At 39.7% G+C, this 20850-nt stretch overlaps 1 protein-coding gene across 6 annotated transcripts in view; it reads right to left on the bottom strand.

Moving 5' to 3' along the window:
* LOC148340094 (plexin-A1-like) overlaps positions 1-20850 on the bottom strand; it is a 217404-nt gene that overhangs the window by 148707 nt on the left and 47847 nt on the right. For all 6 annotated transcript variants that reach the window (XM_088289388.1, XM_088289393.1, XM_088289392.1 and 3 more), the window contains one exon: positions 18591-19907. In XM_088289388.1, the coding sequence (XP_088145514.1) occupies positions 18591-19745 (1155 nt within the window). In that variant the 5' untranslated portion in view covers positions 19746-19907. The remainder of the gene's footprint in view (positions 1-18590; positions 19908-20850) is intronic.

The following is a 20850-nucleotide window of genomic DNA, read 5'->3' as shown; positions in this document are numbered from 1 at the left end:
GGGCAACTGTGAACACGCAATCAAGACATGAGCAAATGACAGGAAGTAAATTGTAGGTCAAATTAGCATATTATAATCACAGTGTGACATGTATATGTGCATTGACAGGGAGGTGCAATGGAATGTCACAGTTGATTTAGTTGAAAGAGTGTGTATGTGTGTGTGTATCTCGGCATGTGTAAAATAGGCACATCATTTAAAGCAGGTGATAGCTTGATGTTCGCTTGACTTCGACACGAGTAACTGACAATCAACGGTATAAGTATTTTTCATGAAGACAAAAATGCAACAGTGATATTATGGTAATTACTTGGAGATTTACTCTGTGCTTACAGTGGATACACAAATGTAAACACACACATATCAACCCAGTCAAAGTAGCAAAACGCAAATAAGTAACACAAACATAAACGATGCTGCTATTTGGACTGAGCAGTGCTTTAAGGAAATGGTGAGCACAGTTGTCGAACAGTTGAGAGGAGTATCGTACAAATCTCATTTCCAGCCTTTGTATGTCCTCCCCCATCGTTCTGCTGGTTTTGTCCAAGTACTGAGTCTTCTTCCCACATTCCAAAAACATGCGTTAGCTTTATTCAAGAGGTCAAATTGCCTATACATGTGAATCTGAGAGTGAATTTGTATTTGTCAATATGTGCCCTGTAATTGATTAACAAGCTGTCAGCTCTTGACCTTATAAACAAGGACAAGCAGTAAGCCGAATTTAATATTTCATGCTGAGTTTAAACTGGAATATTAAGACAGGCATTCTTATTAATGCTGATGTGTGTCAAAAAAGTTTTGGTATGGCAGAACCACCGCCTTTCTTTTTTTTTTTTTTTTCTTCCATCCACTAATTGGTGCCAAAATATTTTTATTTTTAATTCTGAGATTATTGATAGAAAAAAACCCTCATGCCTTTATAGCACTGCCAGACAGCCTGAATACTTTGCCAATTATACTAGCGAGGCTGCAGCCTTGCAAGTTGCAGTTGAGGGCCATCCGGTAAGCACCAAGTTTCTTGAGCCCCATAGCTGGATTTTCTCCGAACTGTTCTTCTTCGCCTGAGTCAACTACGCTGCCGTCACGAAGCACAATGAGTGAAGAGAAGTACGCAATGCTGTTGCTATCAGTTTTATTTTACAAATTCTGAGGGCCACTATCCAGCATTTTATTTTATTTTTTTTTAATATCGCCCTCCTCCAACCCCCCTGATTTGAATGATCAGCTTATCACACAGTATATTTCATGGAGCACATTTTACTCTAAAAAGGCAAAATTTGGTTCTAGTAAAGAGAGTAAAATTTGAGAATAAAATATTCAGTGTGAAATTTACTCCAAGAAGTTAACGTTTAATATTTTACTGAGACCAAATATATATATTTTTTTTCCGAGTAAAATGCACTAGACGAAATTCACTGTGCAGCAATCTTTGAGAAGCCTCATTTGAATCGAGAAAGGAGACAATACAAAACATGCTGGATGAAAATTGAAGATATTTGTTAATGTATTTTTTGATGGGTATTCAGGGTTTTCAATTCTAATTTTCCGCCTATTTTTTTTTTGTGGGAATTTTGAGTGTCTATCTGCATTTGGGGGTTTGGAGAAAAAGCTTTTTATTCCTCCTTTGCATTTCAGAGGCTATCAGTTAGAAGTGAATTTCACGCTATTCCCCCTCGAATTGCGAAGACATACAGTATTGGCACTGATACTGATACCGATAAAAATACCAGTGAATCCCTAAACCAAATATTGGTCAGTATGAGGCAGTGTACACCACCCTGCCAGCGACAATAAAAAAAAAACAGTCAGAGCTGAATTTTGTGAAAGCGTCTCTACATGCACACTAATACGTATTGAGTCTGCAGCTCTAAACTTTGGCCTTCCTTTCCAAACCTCACAACTGAAGAAGATTAACTATTATGCATGTTCATACAGTATATAAAATCACTTTAGCCGGCACTTATTTATGCAGCGAACCAGACACACTAATCTGTATTCCCAGTGTCCGTCGTGCTCACTCACACAAGCGCGCACACATACACAGGAGTGCGATCGCCATCTTCCCGGCACTTTGGCCGGCATGCTGAGGATGCTAATGGTTTGTTATGTTTAGACTGACTTGCATCATTACCATAGAGTCAACAGCTCAGACTGAGGCACAGCGGAGCATTCAGGCATCGTGTCTGCAGACAAATGTGGCCTCACACAGACTTGACATCTGCTCACAGTTGTGGGCCGTGTAGACATGTAATTCCTGCAGCCAGCCCGCTCCATCATTAGCCCTTCACTAACTCACAGAGGACATGCTGCATCACTTTCAGCCACTAAGGCAGATTTCATGATCTTATCTAATTCTACATGTGATGCATGTCATGAGACACAAACTTTCATAAGACCATTTTCACTTTGCCAGTTATTGTGTGTTATTATGATGTGCCTTCACAAGTCACATTTCTTTTATTATACTGTCTTGGAATAGAGTTAGACTTAAAATGTACACTCAAGTTCGAACAAATGAGTGACTTTAAATGAATTCATGATCCCAAAAACTAAATGTTTGATTCTGACTTGTGAGATCATGGACCGAAAAGCAATGCAGGTGTGGCGTCATCTCAAAGCGCCGCCTCTGCAGCTTCCCTATACTGCTCTGAGTCACTTGACGGCATTTTTGCATGATATCACGAGACTGCAAATTATGAACTAACTAACCTTATGGCGACAAGCTTCGGTGAAGCAATTATGTCCATGTTCACATCAGGCTTAACTTAGTGAACTGGGACATTGGTGTGTTCAGAGTGCACATTCAAACATCTGTTGCGTTTCATGCATTCAGATAATCATATGCGAGGCGACGTCAGCCTCTGTGAAACTAACAATTCCTTTCATCACAAAGCGAGTTAGTCTAAGGTGTTAACTTCACAAGACGGTCACAGTTTCCCCGCTATCTGCTTTTGATGCCACGCCACAACCAGAAAAATTTATGGGACAACTTCAACCCGAACCAATACCGTACACACATGCAAACAAAAAAGGAAGAAGTTGTGAAAAAAGCCAGATATGAAGTCCAGAGTGAAAGTCACGCGAGTCTTCAGGCGAACATTTAAAAAAACATTTGCATGGGAAAAAATGAAATGGACGTCTCAAAATGTGTTCAACTTGAATTACTTGAGCTGAAACAAAATCTGTTCATTTCCTTTTACGTTTTTTTTTATTTTTTTTATTGTCTTCCATTCAGTTTATGTTTGGTCATGAGTAACATTATGTTTAAGATGATAAAATAAATATATATATTCATTTTTTTGCAAGCCATCAGAGCAAGTGTAATCTGTAATGAAATCAAAATGTTCAAATGTTAAAAATCAAATATTTACATTATTAATAAAAAACAGGAAGGTTATGGGTGAGTCCACACCTCTGAACACTCCTCAAGTATTATTTGAACAGACAGTGAAAGAACCCCCCTTCATCTTCCCAGAATGCAGTTCACCTCTGCTAAATTTGACTACATCTTTAAATAAACAGCATTCAATTGCACCCCTGAAATGAAATTATTACTAAATATAATCAGTATCTAGTCCAGTTCTTCTTTTCCGAATGAATTATTTGGGCCATTATTTTAGGGAAGCGATGGCATAAAAAAAAAAAAAAACTTAATTATCAAATTAATTAACATAAACAACCAATAGATTTCACAGAGAGGCGTGCTTGCACAAATGTAATGTGGCCGAGGTGCTGAAATGTTGTTGATGTATGATTTTTTTTTTTTTATATTCATGTATGCAGCTGTCCCTTGTTCCAAGACAAATGCCTCCTAAGGGAGACTATAAACCTTGAACGTCAAAGTGCTTGTTCAAGTGAGTGGCAAACAGCGGCATGAAATGTAAACTGTTCCTGTGTGTTTGTTTATTTTTCATTTCATGAGCTGCATCAGTGCCAGCAAAGACACAGTTGGAAACAGTCTATAGATTTAACGAACGCACAAGCCTGTGATCCACACTTGCTGACAGATTCGACTGGAGCACACTTTCAGAATACCAATAACAAAAAAAAAGTAAATTGTTTGCATCAATGTCCTTAACCGGAAACAACTTGACCAAAACATTTTGATCATCTGCATAAACCTTTTGAATCAGTCGAATAAAGTATGACTGCAGTGTGAGAATCCTTCAATCTAGTTCATCAATGCTTGTCCCACAGAGTGCAAAAGCGCACAAAAAAAACATCCATTTGCCAAAAGTCCTCCTATAATCTGGCAGGCAGGACAATGTTGAGATCAAGGCCCAGGGGGGGTTCGCACCATCTGCTCCAGGACCGCTTGTTCTTTTTCTCACCGATTATCGTACTGTAGGACTCTGGCAGCTTTGTTGGGGTCATTGTCATGCTCCAGAATGAATTTGGAATGGTAAAACGCCTCCCTGATGTTGTGAGATGAGATGACGGATAAGAATCAGCCTGGACTTCGAAGCAGTCAAGAGAATTACGAGAACCAGGCAGAAAACAGACTTTACCCTGACGGCTTCATAGTTCAACATCTATGTGACGTCCCACTGAGCCCATGTGTGAATACAGCAGGCCATTGTCAGAGTTTCATGGCAATCAAGCGGGCTTGGTCATGAGACTGGATTGGAACCAGAAAAACAAAAACATCCGGAGATGACTAGGAAAGACTAAATGGATGTTCACCATTAATTCCAAACCACGTTCCAAAAGCATACATGTTACGTTGAGTGAAGACTCTAAATTGAGCGCGGATGGTTGTTCGTCTCTGTGTGCTCTGCAATTGGCTGGCAACCAGTTCAGGGTGTCCCCGCCTACTGACTGAAGACAACTGGGATTGGCTCCAGCACCCCCCGCCACCCTCGTGAGGCGAAGCGGCTCAGATAATGTATGGATGGATATTTACTGAGTTGGGCACCAACTTCGTTCAGAGTGGAAGAACATTTCCCATTCAAACTGTCGTGTCCCACAATATTACGTCACTTTTCCCCATGGGCTGACGGTGCTCTTATTATTTCTACCTCAAGCCATACACACCATTACAACCGTTTACACCTTGGTAGGAAAGGTGATACAAGGACAGACGTGCATGTGTTGTCCTTGCCTAAGATCTCTGCTTTACAGTGTCACAGCGTAGCCGCTGGCATCCGTCGCACACACATGAAGCATGTACGCAAAGAAACACACGCAAAACCTTTGCCAAGGTCTTGAATGATGAATGTGTGTTGAGATACAGACTGAGAGTGGGTGACGACAGGAAACAAGGAGGATAAACCTGGAATAAGACGAAGGGTCAACAGTGCGCTTGTCGTCCCTAATTCGATTCAACATAGAAAGAGAGTTTCGATTTACTCCTAAGAGTTGCCTGCAGCGTTGACCTTGCTCTCATTTTCTGGGCAACACACATCGAATCTATTATGGCCTTTAATGTGTAACATTACATTTACATGATCGAACATAAAGCATTTGGAACTGGTGCACTTCGCAAAGTAAGGTGTCAGTAAACAAATAAATTATTGTGAAGTACACAGTGTTAAGTATAGAAGACCCTATAAAATCAAATGCACCTGAGCAACACTAATATTTTGAGAGAGAAAGTGTGCTTCTGATGTCAGAGAAAAAAAATAGACAATTGTGATGGTGAGCAAAGAATTCAAAAAAGTACAAATTGAGACACGCATCTCTCGTGCTGTCATGTGGTTCAATTTTTTTAAAATAATTAATACCACAATTGTGTAATTAAACACATTTTTCTGCTTCTAATATTGTATCTCTCTGCACAGCTTGTAGTAGATAAGAATTAACAGACAGAAACAAATTGAAATTTAAAAATGCTATCTTAGCCAGATGGCTGCATAGACAGTATTAATGGGAGCAGGAAAATTAATTTGTTATACAAAATATTCATCCATCCATTCTCCGTGCCACTTCTCCTCACACGGGTCACACGTGTTTGGGAGCCTATCCGAACTTAACTTTAGGCAAGAAGCGGGGTTCACCATAAACTGCTCACCAGAAAATAAAAAAAAAGATTAACATTCACACCTATGGACAATTTAGTCTTCAATTAACCCAACATGCATGTTTTGGGAATGTAAAAGAAAAACCCAGAAAACCCACACAAGCATATGGAGAACTTGCAAACTCCAGCCAGAGCCCAGATTTGAACCCCCTACCAGAACTCAGAGGCACATGTGCCAACATGTCACCTAATAAAAACACAACACATAAGTTAAGTTTCAGTCAATATTCTTTTTAAACAAGACTACAAAATGTGTATCAATTCCAGTTAATTATTTTAGTCCACCTTCTTACCACTCGCCTCATCTAAAATTGACAAAAAACACATTGGTCTTATGTGAACGAGGGAGCTGCAGTGACGCCGGCTAGCTGACGCAACAGTACTCCAGTCGATGATGTGTTTGTGTGTCCTTTCTTGTATAGACTGGAGAAGAGGATGGACTGCCAAACCTTGGATGAATAAGTCAACAACGGACACAAACATGAACGCAAAACACGCACACACACCCCCACGCACACACACACACACATAATAGTCTGGCTCGTGTCCAGCTATTTCCTGTGACCTGGGACTTGCAGGCGGAGAACAAAACTGGTTGGTCTTTGGTTCTCCCCAATGAGCCAATATCTGCTCTTTAATTGGTTGCTAATGAGGGCACCGTGTGTGTGGGTGCGCGTGGGGGTGCGTGTACGTGTGTGTGCGTGTAAAGGAAGTCTATGTTTGCACATGTGTGACAGGGCAGGGGGTGCAGCAGGGATGTTAAACATCTGTCTAACAGATGGGGGGCACTTGAGGCTTTGAGCTGCTTCAACACACACACAGGCACGCACACGCAGTCACACGCAGTCACACATAGACACACTTTTTTACATTTATGCGTGCGTATGCGAGTCCAAGAGAAGTTTGTTGAGTCAAACAGACAAAAGTGAAGTCCACATAAGCACAGAGCGGATGTGCATCTGGCAACGTCTTCAAGAGGTTGTGTACACTTTACGACAACTAAGGCAATTACGCAATATATGCATATGCTGCCATGTACAAGCATCAGATAATTTCCTATCTCTGATATACTGAGTGGATGAGTTCTTCGACAAATATATTGAAGCCAATCCTATTAGTTTGCAGCAATAATGTATACAGGGGAATTCGGAAATTTCCTGTGCACTTTTATCCTTCTTAGCTGATGTGTGTCAATGTGGAATACAGACTGTATGTTCTAAACTGAAAATGTGAATTGCTTGACTTTTGAATGCTAACAGGACATGCATAGCAAGCACTTCATTTGCTAAGTAAGCAACAGAGCCTTAGGCCACCACTAGATTTGCTTTATTAAAAAAAAAAAAAAAAACTTGCATAATGTGAATGTCACCGAGTAGCGTGCTAGTCAAACAGTTACGACAATTGGGAAAGCAATTGTAAAATGTGTGCTTTTTGGTCCACTAGTTTTGTCAGTTGGAGGCTACTTCCTGGTTCATGGAGGATGACGAACAGATGGGATGAGGCATTACGATATGGCGGATGAACATGTCCATTAATTTCAAACTGACTCAAAAGGTAATTATGAATTCCTGTACTTTCAACCTTTTTTTAGATCTTCATCAATATGTAAAACATGTAGGTTCTTCTGTGACACCATCCAATTTGGGAAAGAACATATTCATTTATTCATATTAGCTCAAGACTAAAAGGAAGGCACGTTGACATTTCAGCAGGCTGTTTTGGTTGGTTTGGTTGGAGTGAACTAGAGAGTTTAGTCGCAAAAGGAGGGCGAGTCTGGCAGCAAAGAGATTTGTGGAAAGGGTGGAAAATAAAAAGCTGCGGGCAAAAAAGTAAGAGAACGCATTTCATTATTTATTTTGGGGCTTGACGTATTCAACGTTTTTCTTGCTATTACGCTGCAAGTGTTTACATATTTAACTTGTTTCATTGTTTCACATCCGTTCATTTTCTTCAGATTCTGGCTTTTATTTGAATTCCTTTTGTTTAAAAAAATAATCATATGTGTATCGATTACACTATCAAGAATATGATTAAATCATTGGAAAATAAATGTGGCAATCGTAAGCTTCCAAATTTGTGACTAAAAAGTTATGAACTGTCTTTTCCAGTTCCAGCAAGACTTTGACCCCACAAGCAAATCAAATAATTCCAACCCATGAAACACCTTTGGGATGAACTCCAAAAAAAAAAAAAAAAAGAGTCAGACTCTCTCATGCAAAAAGTAGAAACAGAAATGACAGTTCATACCATCTTGCATTGCAGCTTCACTTAAGCCAAATTGCTCTTTCCATGCACTGTAACACAAACCAGATGATGCTCTTAAAGTTGTGCTGCCCATCCAAGCACAGCAGAGCGTAATCTGTGTAATCGCAACTAAAGCCATTCCTGACAGCCGTAATCCAATTACAACGGACCACTACGGGAGCTCACCCAAAAGTGTGAACCTCGAATCTGCCATCACAAAGGAGTTTCCACAGAATTTTTTAACACAGGTGCAGCATTGAAACATTGTCCGCACACAAAAGTCTATTTATTCCCACATTGGGACTACAAGTTAATAAACTTGGAAAAAAATGTCACCGGGAAAACAATAAAATGATAAATGCCAATTTCTTCCTTTTTTTTTTACTTACCAATAAATATAACCCCTAACATACAGCTGTGTGCATTTGATACATATCTCTATCCATGAGGTGCGATAAGATTCAAGGACGGTTGGATCTTAAAGTGAGACGATTCGTTTTGGTTCCTTTCAGTGGGATTAAGATTCGATTAGGTATGGCTCAGTTTGAGAGGGTATGATGCGATGAGTTTCGTTTTGTCAGTTTACAAACACATGAATGAACTTCGCAGTACTAAAAATATGGCATTTCCTTCAAATATATGCATCTACAATTAAAGACAATTTGACAAATATCTCAATGTATTTTAAAGTGGAATAGTTTGAATTGGTTACATTTGATGCACTCGTATTTTTTTTAAATGAAAATGGATTTCCCAATCCAAGTAATTATTTGTTACAATCCTAATGGAACAGTGAACAATTTTCTCCTGTACTAGCCGTACATTAAATTTCAATTCTGAATGAAGGTCAGTGTGCAGATTCAAACAAAAACCTGAATATCTGAATGGAGCAAAATTTAACGGAAAGCTAAATAAAACCTAGGTAATAACGAAAAGAGGGTATCTTTAAGTGAAAAGACAAAAGATCATGTCGGAAACTTGGATGTGCTGTTTGATTCGGTCTGACTTTCAGCAGTCACTCAATCACTAAAACAGCTTTTTAACATCTAAAAAACAAATACAGATTTAAGTGTCGCAAGCTTATTCCATGATGATATCTTTAGTAGACTTAATTATTGTCATGGTCTTGAGACAGGACTCTCTCAAAAGAGCATCAGACGTACGCTGGCTTCAGGTCAGCTGTAGAGTACATTTTAAAATTATGCTACTGGTCTATAAATCACTGATTGTCTTTGGTCATCAATGCATTCAAGAAATGTTCATGGAAAATAAACCACGTCGTTTTCTGAGGTCAGCAGACTCGAGTCAATTAGTGGAGGCCAGAGTTCAAAGCAAATTAAAAAAAAAAAAAAGCTGATATATAAATAGATAAGGATTTGGCTGTTATGCTGATTCCAACAGAAGTAAAGTCATCCTCAAGTGTAAATACTTTTAAATCCAGGTTAAAACCAATGTTTTTCTCTAATATATACTTTCTAAAATCATGTTCTTGCACTGTATGGTCTCAGAAGATTTCATTTCACTTTTAATTTTTTTAAATTATGCTTTTTTTTAAACATCTTAAATCATTTTCCTTGATATTGTATTTTGCCTTTAAATGTTTAGTAACTATGTGCACTGTGTAAATAAAGTTGCTTCATACTTTATTAGTCACCACACATTAGCAGATAATACAGTTTAAATGTTATTACTTTTTTTGTTTAACAAGTTAACTACAGAGGGAGATATATTAAATTTTTAGTGCGTTCCCAAACAAAAAACATTTGAGTCTCTGTGGCCCTGAGGTCTAAAATACTCAAAATGCATAACAAGCTGATGCTTTTGGAAGCCAATAGTGGCCATTAATCCATCCTGTCATGTGCTCAAGTTAACAATGAACAGCACTGTGCAATACAATTGCTTCACAGGCGCTATTCATAAATCCTCCTACTGAGAATTACCTACAAAGTGGGAAGATTTCACAGGCAAGCAAATCCAGCTTCGGGCCAGGAATATCACAAGACAAACATACGTATGTCATCGTGGAAACCATTAGAATGCGTAGAGGTGGGTAGCATTTTGCTCTGTTATGGTGTGCTATCCCTTCAGACAATGAGGAGGAAACATCATTAAAAAGTATTTCCCCCAAAGTATGTTTTTTATCCAACAAAAAACAATTTCACCTTACACTGACTAAGATAAAAGAAAAATATGAAATGGGATTATATCGGACCGAAATTAATAGCAATAATTCTCTCTAAATGCAGCTGGTGAAACTTCTTTGCAGCACGAGGAGGAAAATGTCATTTAAAGAATATATAATGATAATGATATTGATGGCCACATAGCCAAATGTTTTACTTTCTTCTAGTTGTGTGTCGTTCCAACAATAATGCGATATTAAAAAAATGGATTGTGTATTTCACATTGAAAATTGGGTGACATTATGTACAACCAATCCAAGCATTTCATTTTAACATTTGGTTGTGTAACTTTTAAATTCCTTTTACATTTTGAATGTTAAAAAAAAAAAAAAGTGCACTATTTATGACATGTGCACATCACAATCTTTCCATTCGTCAGGAAAGTCAAAACTATGTCTTTACTATTGAAAATGACTGGCTGAGTCACAACCTTTTAGCAGTGAGTTAAAGTTAAATTGAAGTTAAATTCAATTTCTGTAGCGCCTTTCAAGGAATCCAAAATCTTGCTTTAAATAATGTCTGTACAGATAAATATTTTACAATGGCAGCATTATTTCCTATGGAAAAAATTGGTTTAAAATTCATCGTGGTTCAAAGTCGCCCGGCTTTCAGCTGTTGGTGTTCCACTGTTAAAGTTACATTTTTACTAGCTGGATTGTCATTATGATGTAAACACAATATCGCTGTGGGTAATATCAAATGTAAAATTAGCCCGCATGATGTAAACTCAGCCATTGGAATCATGATATTCCCCACCCAGGAGGCCCAAAGCATGACGCAATGTCGGTGATCCATCCTTTGCAACACAAGACGACTCTAATGAGACTGAAGATAAAATAAGAACTACAGGGAAGCAATAAACAGATGGAAACAAACACCCATGTGCACATAAACACGAGTCGGTTGCCAGGAAGTATTTGTACAAAAATGCCACAAAAAAATAGATTGTAATCCCAACCAACAGTGATTAAAAGTGATAAATATTAATAGCATGTGAGGAAGAGAAGGAACATAATCCAGAGCAAATAAGAAAGTGGCCAATAATAGTTTCCATGCTTGTCTCTCTGACACCCACGTGGCCTTTTTTGAAGACAGAAAAGAGAGTGATAAAGAGAACCGTTAGCAAATACACACTGACACAAAGGGTAGTATTGCCATTTGTGAATAAGTCTCATTTGACATTCTGAGTGGGTAACGCTGCAGCCGCGTCTGCCCGCTTAAAGAGCTGTAGAGCTGGATGGCAGCCCACAGCCGGCGAAGGTCAGCCGCCACTTTAACTCCCCGCAGAGCAACACTGGCCTCTTTGCAATAACGAGGCAACACGAGGAGGGGAAAAGGGACAGACCTGCCATTTGAGCCACACCTATTAGGGCACGGACTTCACGGAACCTGTGAAGTCAAATGCCCCCATGTGAGACAATCCGCAATTCAACTCTTTGGAAAAGTCTGTCTGAACTACGAGGCGGCTTTAACACTGTACTTTTCAGGTTAGTGCTGATCCTACTTGTGGAGAAACATACTTGCTCTCGGTAGCAGTCCGAATTGAAAGTTATAATTTAGTCGAATTTGGGAAAAAAATATGCATTGTAATTAGTAGGGAATGGATAAGAGCAGAGATGGGCAGTCAGTACCAGGAGCGGAACGGTCCGGCTCTCCGGCCTGGCCTGATGCCCTTTTTTGGGGTGGGGTTGGATGGGGACAAATTTTAAAAATGGGTTTGATTAACAAAGGTAGGAGGTTGATTTTAGTCCGGCCCACGAATCGACCTTTGTGCGTGTGATGAGCCTGGGGGCCGACAATTTTTATGAAAAAGGTTGGTGGGTCGAGGTCGGACCAGCACCGAGATAGCGGTCGGAGGGCGGGGGACTGACTGGCAAAAAGGGTCAAGTGCCCAGCTCTGGATAATAGTTGGTTTGGTTTAAAAAAAAAATAAATACCCATTTTTGTCATACATGTTTTAGATCTGATCTGCATCAAAGTTGGAATATTTTTTGAGGGGAGCATGCTTGTATGCGTTGTTGCAGTATGTTGTTTTTTGTGTGTCCATTGCTGTGGCGGCTTTTATACAGCTCAACATAAATAAGAACACGCCCTTTAGAAAGTAAGCTTCTTGTCAAATTTGTAGAACACTTTTGAATTTTGATGACTATTTATATCGACTGTGGTAAAGCTCTTGCAAATTATTTTTGTAATGTATAAATACAAAGCCCATTTTAATCAAGGGAGTTTGGAAGTGTATTTCGTAATATCGTATATGCCATGATTTTGAAAGATAACTTGAGCTTTTCCAACAAATGTGTGAAGGTAAAATCAGTTATGTTGTCCATAATTTCTTTACTGCGCTTGCAGAGCCGTTATTACACTTATGTTACTACTTTGGAACATAACAGACTAACGATTAATAAAGTTTAAGTACAGCATGACATCATCCTATATAAAAATGCAAAGAAATTTAGTCAGGTTACTTTAAGAGATACAGACATAATTCATTACTAGTAACACTAATTAAACTTGACAGGTCCCAAACATGGAATGGACGCAATTAATTAAATGGAGGTCCCCTGTGTATAATCAAAGTGTTACAATTCACTAGAGGACATGTCAGGGGAAATAATCATTGCCATCTTATGGTAAAACAAAGCAAAAAAAAATTTCTTTATGAATGACTTTTCAAATACATGTTCAGTGGAGAGTCAGCGAGGAGTCCAAGAGCAGGCCGCCCTTCAAAGTGGAGACAATGCGACACTGAGACGTTTCAATCTCAGAAGCATAATATGAATGCATCACAAGCCTCATTACTTCTCACAGCGTTTTGATGCGGAGGGCTTTATTTGTCCTTGAAAATTGAAAGACACAGCCTTTTAGCTTTTTGAAATAGCTTTTTAAAAAAAAAAAGTTTCCGCCGAGACTAACCTAAGGGTAACTGTGAAGTGAAATATTTTGCAACCACTATGAACTTGTCCAGTCGCTCCAAGAACCTTCGTTCGACTGTTTTTATTTAACATATGCACAATGTCATTTGTGTTTGCTATTCATTTGCGCTATTTGGCACCATAGAGTGCTGAGTTTTAATTTTCACTGCTGAGATCAGCAAAATGGATAGTAGAAAAATTACATAATATATCGATACTGTGTAAATATATATTTTTTTGGTTGATAATACTTATCATAGCTTTGCATGGGGGATATATAATCTATTGAGAAACTATAATTGACTGTATTTTCATGACCATAAGGTGCACCATATGAATTGTATTTTATTGACGTACTGAAGTATTTTAACACACCAGATTCCCTCTTGTCATCGTCAGAATCAGTCCCGTTGCCGTGCGGCTACTCAGAAATAATGCCGGCTTTTGCGAAAGCTCAAACAGCAGTCCAAGCGTCCACAATCCATTCACAAATTACGGCGTAAATCACATGATGCTGCATTCCAGTCTTTGAAAAGCCATGTGTGCCATCTGTCGTCCATCGCTCGCACATAACTCGCAACTTCACTTTGAACGCCCTGTTAACACCAAAGTTCAACAATAATGGCAAGCTCCAAGTTTTTTTTGCTGCACTATACAGTACCTACCAGGGGCGTGCCTTCAGCATCCTCTTTTCACAAGCACCCTCCCCCCTTTAACATCCGCATGCTGTCCTCAATTACATCCACCTTTCATCTATAAAGCAGCATATCACCAGGAAATGTTCTGAGTGAGTCAGTCAGAGCACTCATCAAAGTCACACAACAGGATGGCCAGGATGGCCGAGTGGTCTAAGGCGCCGCGTTGAAGACCCAGTCTCTCCAGGAGGCCTGGGTTCGAATCTCGAATTTCCCCATTGTGGGACTAATAAAGGGAATATTATTATTATTTACAGATTTTGGAACTCTGTACACACACAAGGCGTGCTCCATTATAAGGCGCCAAGTCTACTTTGGAAAAAATACAAGACATTTAAGTGCGCCTTATTGTCATAAAAATACGGTATAAGTTTCAACCTCAAGTTTATATCGCAATATATACCGTTACATTAAAGGGATTTAATAAACTGTATACTGTCATCTGAAATGTAGAACATATCGTCCAGCCCTCATGATATCTCATACCTGAACTGGAATCGACCAACTGAAAAACGGTACTAATAAAAGCCACTTTACAGTAGATTTCTTAACATTCACTACCAGCCGGGAAAAAAAAAATAGACGTATTTGACGTATTTATCCGTCAATGGTATTAAACGAGTTAAAGTACAGCAGTTCTTGATTGCTTTTGATGGCAGCCAGGTTGAGAAGAGGGAGGAGTTTTGTCTGACTGAGCACGACCTTGTCTCTCAAAACAGGCCCGCTTGAAAGTTTCCACCTGACACAACGAGCTGTCAGGCTAGCGCTCTTTTCAGGAAACATTGAACATGCCTTTAAGATGATAAATTTGTCAGAGCGAGTGTGTCTGACACGACCTTGATCGATTGCAGGCAAAACGACAGATGGCCATAAAGGACAATCATGTAACTGTAAGCTCATTTGCATAGTCGCAAGCACACGAGTACTCTTCAGACTACAAGGCCGCATGGTGTTGGCGCATTACCATTGGGCTTGTGACAGAGATGTAAAGCGTTTATTGCCCTATGTCAGCCATGACACTCTTCAAATGTAAATGAAATCAGAGAGAATATTCTGAACACGTAAAGCAAATGTGCCATCTTAAGCATAATGGGGGATTTCTGAGCAAGTGAAAAAAGCATTTTCAATTTAATATACCTTTTTAATTTAAGTAGGAAGGCACTGAACAACAGAAACATTTGACTGCTAGACGTCCATGTTGCTAGTGTCGGGCCGGAACCTACTATGTCACAATTTGCTAAATTTGATATTTTTTCACAGATCTATTGGCCAGTTCACACAGGCGAGTGTTATTTTTACAAATCATTGCTCATTCTAAAGTGATGAAAATTGCTTGCGCTCTTTCACGTCACGTCAATGGCTGAGGTCTCCTGAATAGTGATTTTGGCGGTTATGAGGATTGCGCTGACGCCGGCGATATATGATTTGAATACACTAAAGCTTGCAGGCGCAACAGTATAAAAATATGATGGCTGCGATTAAATTTTTCCAGAACAGCATTACTACTTTATGTACACGGCAACAACAACAAAAAAGGAATCACAAAGCGGCAGAGTTCATAATAAGCATTTAGTACGATGCTTTTATATTTGTGATTTTTTGCAAAGCTATACATTGGCAAACCCGCAGTAGAGGAGGGCAGGGTGAGCAGAAGCTCATTTGCATGAGACAGGAAAGCCCAAGCAAAGACACCTGGGAACGCTTCTAATTCGTGGAAATATGGCATAATAAGAGTCCTTTCTGTCTTGTCTTCTTGTGAAGTCTTTACATGCTCATGCACCTCTTTTGCATTCAATCCTTCAAGCTGTTCTCTACGCACCATCTCAACAATAATTCAGCAGTTGTACCCTCTTCCCCTTCGATATCCCTCTCTATCAACTTCTTTTCAGTCTCCATCAGTCTCTATCAATCCACTCTGCTCTTTCATTGCATCAGCTGTTCTCCCTGCATTGTGTTTTCAGATCACATTCGCGCGCTCGCTCACACACTAAGTCACTCTTTACCTCATCACTCAGTGGAAAGTCAAGACGAGGTCAGAGCCAGTCGGTGAAAAAGCGAGGGGGATGCCATGGTAGTGGCACGCGGAAGAAGTGTACAAAAGGAGCAAAAAGGCGATATGAAGGATGTTTAAGTTTACAATATTCAAGATAGTGGAGGTCAAAGGATGAATGGGGGGGGCAGAAACAGGCAAGTGTTGAATGGGACTGGTGAAATGAAAGAAATCTACGTGCAAATAATGAGGCTGGATTGAAAGACACTAAAGAGAATGTGAGGGCAGGAAGAGCAGAGGAGGAAAGATAGGATGGGGACAGAGAGGTGGAGAGTAGTTCGGAGATTTATAGCCGGCTGTTACAGAGAATCGACTGAATAACAGGAGGCGAGACCAGTTGAATAATTCATGAGGATGCGGGGCACTCATAATGCTCATCTATGAGGAAAGGGGAAGACAAGCCACCGCCAAATTGTAGATTGTGTGAAATATTCCTAGCACTGATTACAGAGGAATATTTTTTTTATTTTACATAATGTTCAATAGTCGACCGACACTACACCCTGGGAATTGAAACGATCTGTTCAAGATGGCTGGATTTCGAATAATGGTAGTCTGTTATACATTATTGCTATATGTACGCAAGAAGTAATGAAGTTGTTTGTGGTCGGGATTTTTGGTTAAATTCTTTTCAGTTTGGGCATTTATCCAACAACATGTAGGAACGAGATACTTTACGAACAGCAAACTCATGCGATTCACAATTTGTAAACTCAACTTCTCGCGAAATATCTGGTGTAGAATTATGAAAAAGCAGAATGGTAAACCTCTCAAGATAATACAAAGAAGTGTCTGGATCGCTCTAGTTTGAATTTAACAGGTGATCAGCTAGTAATGGTTAGTTGCTCACTACAGTAGAAGGTACACAGTAAGTGCCCAACGAAAGAAAATGAACATAGAAACAGTCATTTGCAATTTGTTTTTTTTAAATGATAGTTTCAGTCAAACATGAAATTAAATGACTGCGAGTAAAAAAGTAATTGGTATTTTTATGGATTGTGACGTGGTGACATCCAGGTCAGCATCTTTGCAATTAAATAATCTTCAAATTAATTTTTTTTAGGAGAATGTTGTAAAATAACTTTGAAATTATATGAAAATGTTTTAGGATCATAGTTAGGGTTTAAACTAAATCTAGGCAATTTCATTGGTTGGTTGGATGTGTGCTGGCTATCGGTAAATCTATTAACGGCTTCAAGCACACATTAAAAGACGCCGGGATGAAAGCAAGGAAAAAGTCGAGGCTCATAGAAGGGAAAATATGTTTAAAAAAATATATATTTTATTTTAAATCTTGGTGAAGAAATGTAATTAAACAATGAAGGAAGTATATTGAAAATAATGATGACCAAAAGACTGACTGACAATAGAAAACGGTCAGCCAAGGCACCCAATTGTCTTTCTTTTTTTTTTTTTATTATTGATTTTTAAATCGAGGAACCTGAATTACAGTCATGCGCCATTTTTACGTGCTACCTCATGCAGCATAGTTATCAAGTTTCATAGTTATTGCGCATACCTATTAAAAATGTTTTTGTTGTTTTTTTCCATGGCAGCTTTTAGGCGTTGACCTTGTGCAGGTCCTTTGCAAATTACTGGGTGAACATTGGACTCCGACTAGAAGATTCTGGACAGTCTCATGGGAAACATTCCTAAAATATCCTTGCAACCACATTTGTTTTATATGACACAATGCATGTTTACTTCTATTTGAAGTACATTATAAGGAATGTAAAACATCTGTTGGCTTGTAGTTGAAATATTAAACTGAATTATAGCTATCATTGTTGAATGCGACCACAGGAATGGAACATCGGTCACATTTAAAAATCATCGCCAGAATTCCGTTTTGATAGTTCAACTCAAGGAAAAGATCAACTTATCTTTGTTGACTTTGAAACGATGAATTACAAGCAAAACCGCACTGAAATTGTTGACATGAGAAGAACAATGATGACCACGCTATTACTTGGAAAGATATTCCAAAGATTTGGTGAAAGCGGATGGGGTCTAGGACCTTATACTCCACACAAACACAAAACCAGAGACTGATAAATCAACGTCTGCAATCACGAGCCAAATTCCATTTTTAAATAGGATTTTGTATTTTTGTTGAATCCAGAAAGTAAGGTATTATTTTTCTTTGAATACATTAACATGGGGATGTGACAATATTAAAGAAAATAATTTAATGCACTATTATAGCACAGACTAAAAAGTGCATGTAGAGTGGATATAAAAAGTCTACACACTCGTTCAATGTGAGTGTTTTGTGAAATTAAAATAATGAGACTTCGATTCACTTGAAGTGCATGATTACATCAAAACAGCATTTCAAACACGACGCTTGGAGGCGTGTCCACTTCAGTGGTGTTGTACGACCTCTACTGATCTGACACAGGAACTAAGAAACAGCGTGATCAATCAGACAAATGTGGACACAGCTGCAAACACGAGCTGCCGAAACAGTCGGGATCGCAGACTTACCGAGTTGATGCAGGACAGCTCCTTGTTGAGCAACCAGGGCAGGGAGAGTATCCCCACTCCACTGTAGCACGACTGAATCCTTATTTTAATCTTCTCCTTTATCTGTCTCATTGTGAACAGACACAAAGCCGTCTCCTTGGGTGGCTTGGCTCTGTTCTTTTGGCCCTGGGCAAATACAGCAAAAAGAACCTCCTCGTGCTCTTGAATACCAAGCGATTGAGCCAAACGGGACCCCGGTCGAGCCAAATAAGCATCCTGGATCAAGCGATACTCCACTCCATCCTTGGTGCAGCCGATAGGGAACTCAATGTAGGAGTAGAACTTGGGATCGTCCACGCAAAGCCGTACAATTTTGGAGGTGAAAAACTGCTCGCTGCCGGCGTCGGGTGACGTGAGTTTGGTGTCGAGCTGTAAAGTGAGATAATACACAAACTGCTCACTGTTGAAGCCGTAGACGTAGTAGATGTCAAAGGCCGGGAATTTGGAGAGCGTGTCTGATGGAATCTTCAGCTGCGACGATACAAACTCATCCTGATAGACAAAGCTGAACATGTCCGCGTTCTCTTCGTTGGACGTTAATTTGCGGCTGGACAGCGTCGGAAAGTACTCCGACTTTCCATCAATGGGAGTGCCGACGAAAAGTTTCCCACCCCCGCCAAAAGCATCTGGGGAGATCACCACGCCTGACATGGTGCTTGCCTCAGCAACACTGGATAGATAATGCTCCTTACGGTGGTGGGGCTCGCCGAGTTTGAACAAATCATCCAGGCGAAGGAACTGGCAAATTCCCTGGGAAGTACTCCCACATGCAATTAAGCGGTTGTGGGCATCATCAAGCAGAAGAAGTTTATTGATATTGGGAGTCTGCACGAGCTCATGGGGGCACGACTGGACGCCTGGCGGAGGGTAACAACGAGGATTGTCTGTCACAGGACCGGTCACGTGGCTCCGTAACTTGGTGAGGTTGCTCGACAGCTTGTAGATCCAGTTGACAGCGCCCAGGTAAATCTCGCCTGATTTGTTATGGACCACCAAATGTGTAAGCCCCCCTTCTGGTGGCGAGAATGACTGGTGATGGGCTAAGGGTGAAGAGGAGGAGGTCATGGAAAGAGGGAGGAGCAGGAGGAGAATGGGGAAGATGAGAGGTGAGGGCATGACTGTAATGGGAAAGGTGGCCTTGTCGTCTTGACGTGCCTCTTTCAGGTGTTTAATCGACTTCCAGGCGTTTTAGAACTGGGGTTAGCCTGCTCTTCGCCTTTTGTGGCTCTTGCTTTTACAACTTCATGGTCTGTTCTTCCACTTTGACTGCCTCCAGCTCTGAGAAAAAGAAACAAACACAGCTGTTGTCAAAGAATATCATGAGATACACTTCACTTAAAAAAAAACTTTTTTTTTTTTCCCCGTTGAAGAAAATAACATTCTTCCATTTCAGGACCAATCAAAGTACGGGGCAGTTAAGTGAGGGAATTGATAGGATGTCATATCTCAATCAGAATGGATATTCCATTTTTTGTCCTGCGAATCAGCCTCACAAAAAAAAAAAGAAAAAAATCAAACTAAACACAAACTCTTCTATTTAAAACTACATCTCCGCCTTTTTACATCACCGCTAGCACTATGACACCCTCTATAACCATCTGGTAACGATTCTGACCACCAAGCACAAAAAAGTCTAATCAACACCTGATCCTTACAAACCATTGCATCAATGAACTACACACACACAAAAACAAATCTAACAAGACAAAAGAAATGATTTTGGTCTCCGCCCACCATATGTTTCAACTGCTGCCTGGACAGAGCTCCATACACTACAATAACGTACTTTAAGAACAGCTTTTCCCTCCACTGCAATGCAACAATAAACTCTTCACCTCCTTCAGTTTAATTATCTTGAAATCTGCATATTTACAGGGTGTCTCACTGTTCACACTGTTTTGGATCGTGCGATGGGTTGTGTGGACATAAGAAGACTCGATGTGTGCTGAGGCATAGCGATTGCACCATTGAAGTAAAAATTATTATTATTTCCATTATGTCAGGGAGAAGACGAATGTAGTAATTTAATATTCCGTTTGTTGTTAAATTCACTGATTACACTGTCAGGTTGCGATGATGCCAAATTATTTAAGTAGCTAATGCTACTAGATCAGATTTTACCATTCCGCACTATACCATGCCGAGCTGGAGACCTGCATCGATGTATTGATAGAAACTTGGCTGAAAATCATTTCAAAACTGCTACCCAAAGTTAATTTCA

The sequence above is a fragment of the Idiotropiscis lumnitzeri genome, chromosome 3 (assembly GCF_059441095.1).
Source record: "Idiotropiscis lumnitzeri isolate Australia: NSW breed Sydney's pygmy pipehorse chromosome 3, RoL_Ilum_1.0, whole genome shotgun sequence".
NCBI lineage: Eukaryota > Metazoa > Chordata > Actinopteri > Syngnathiformes > Syngnathidae > Idiotropiscis > Idiotropiscis lumnitzeri.
This window is presented reverse-complemented; position numbering and strand designations above follow the sequence as displayed.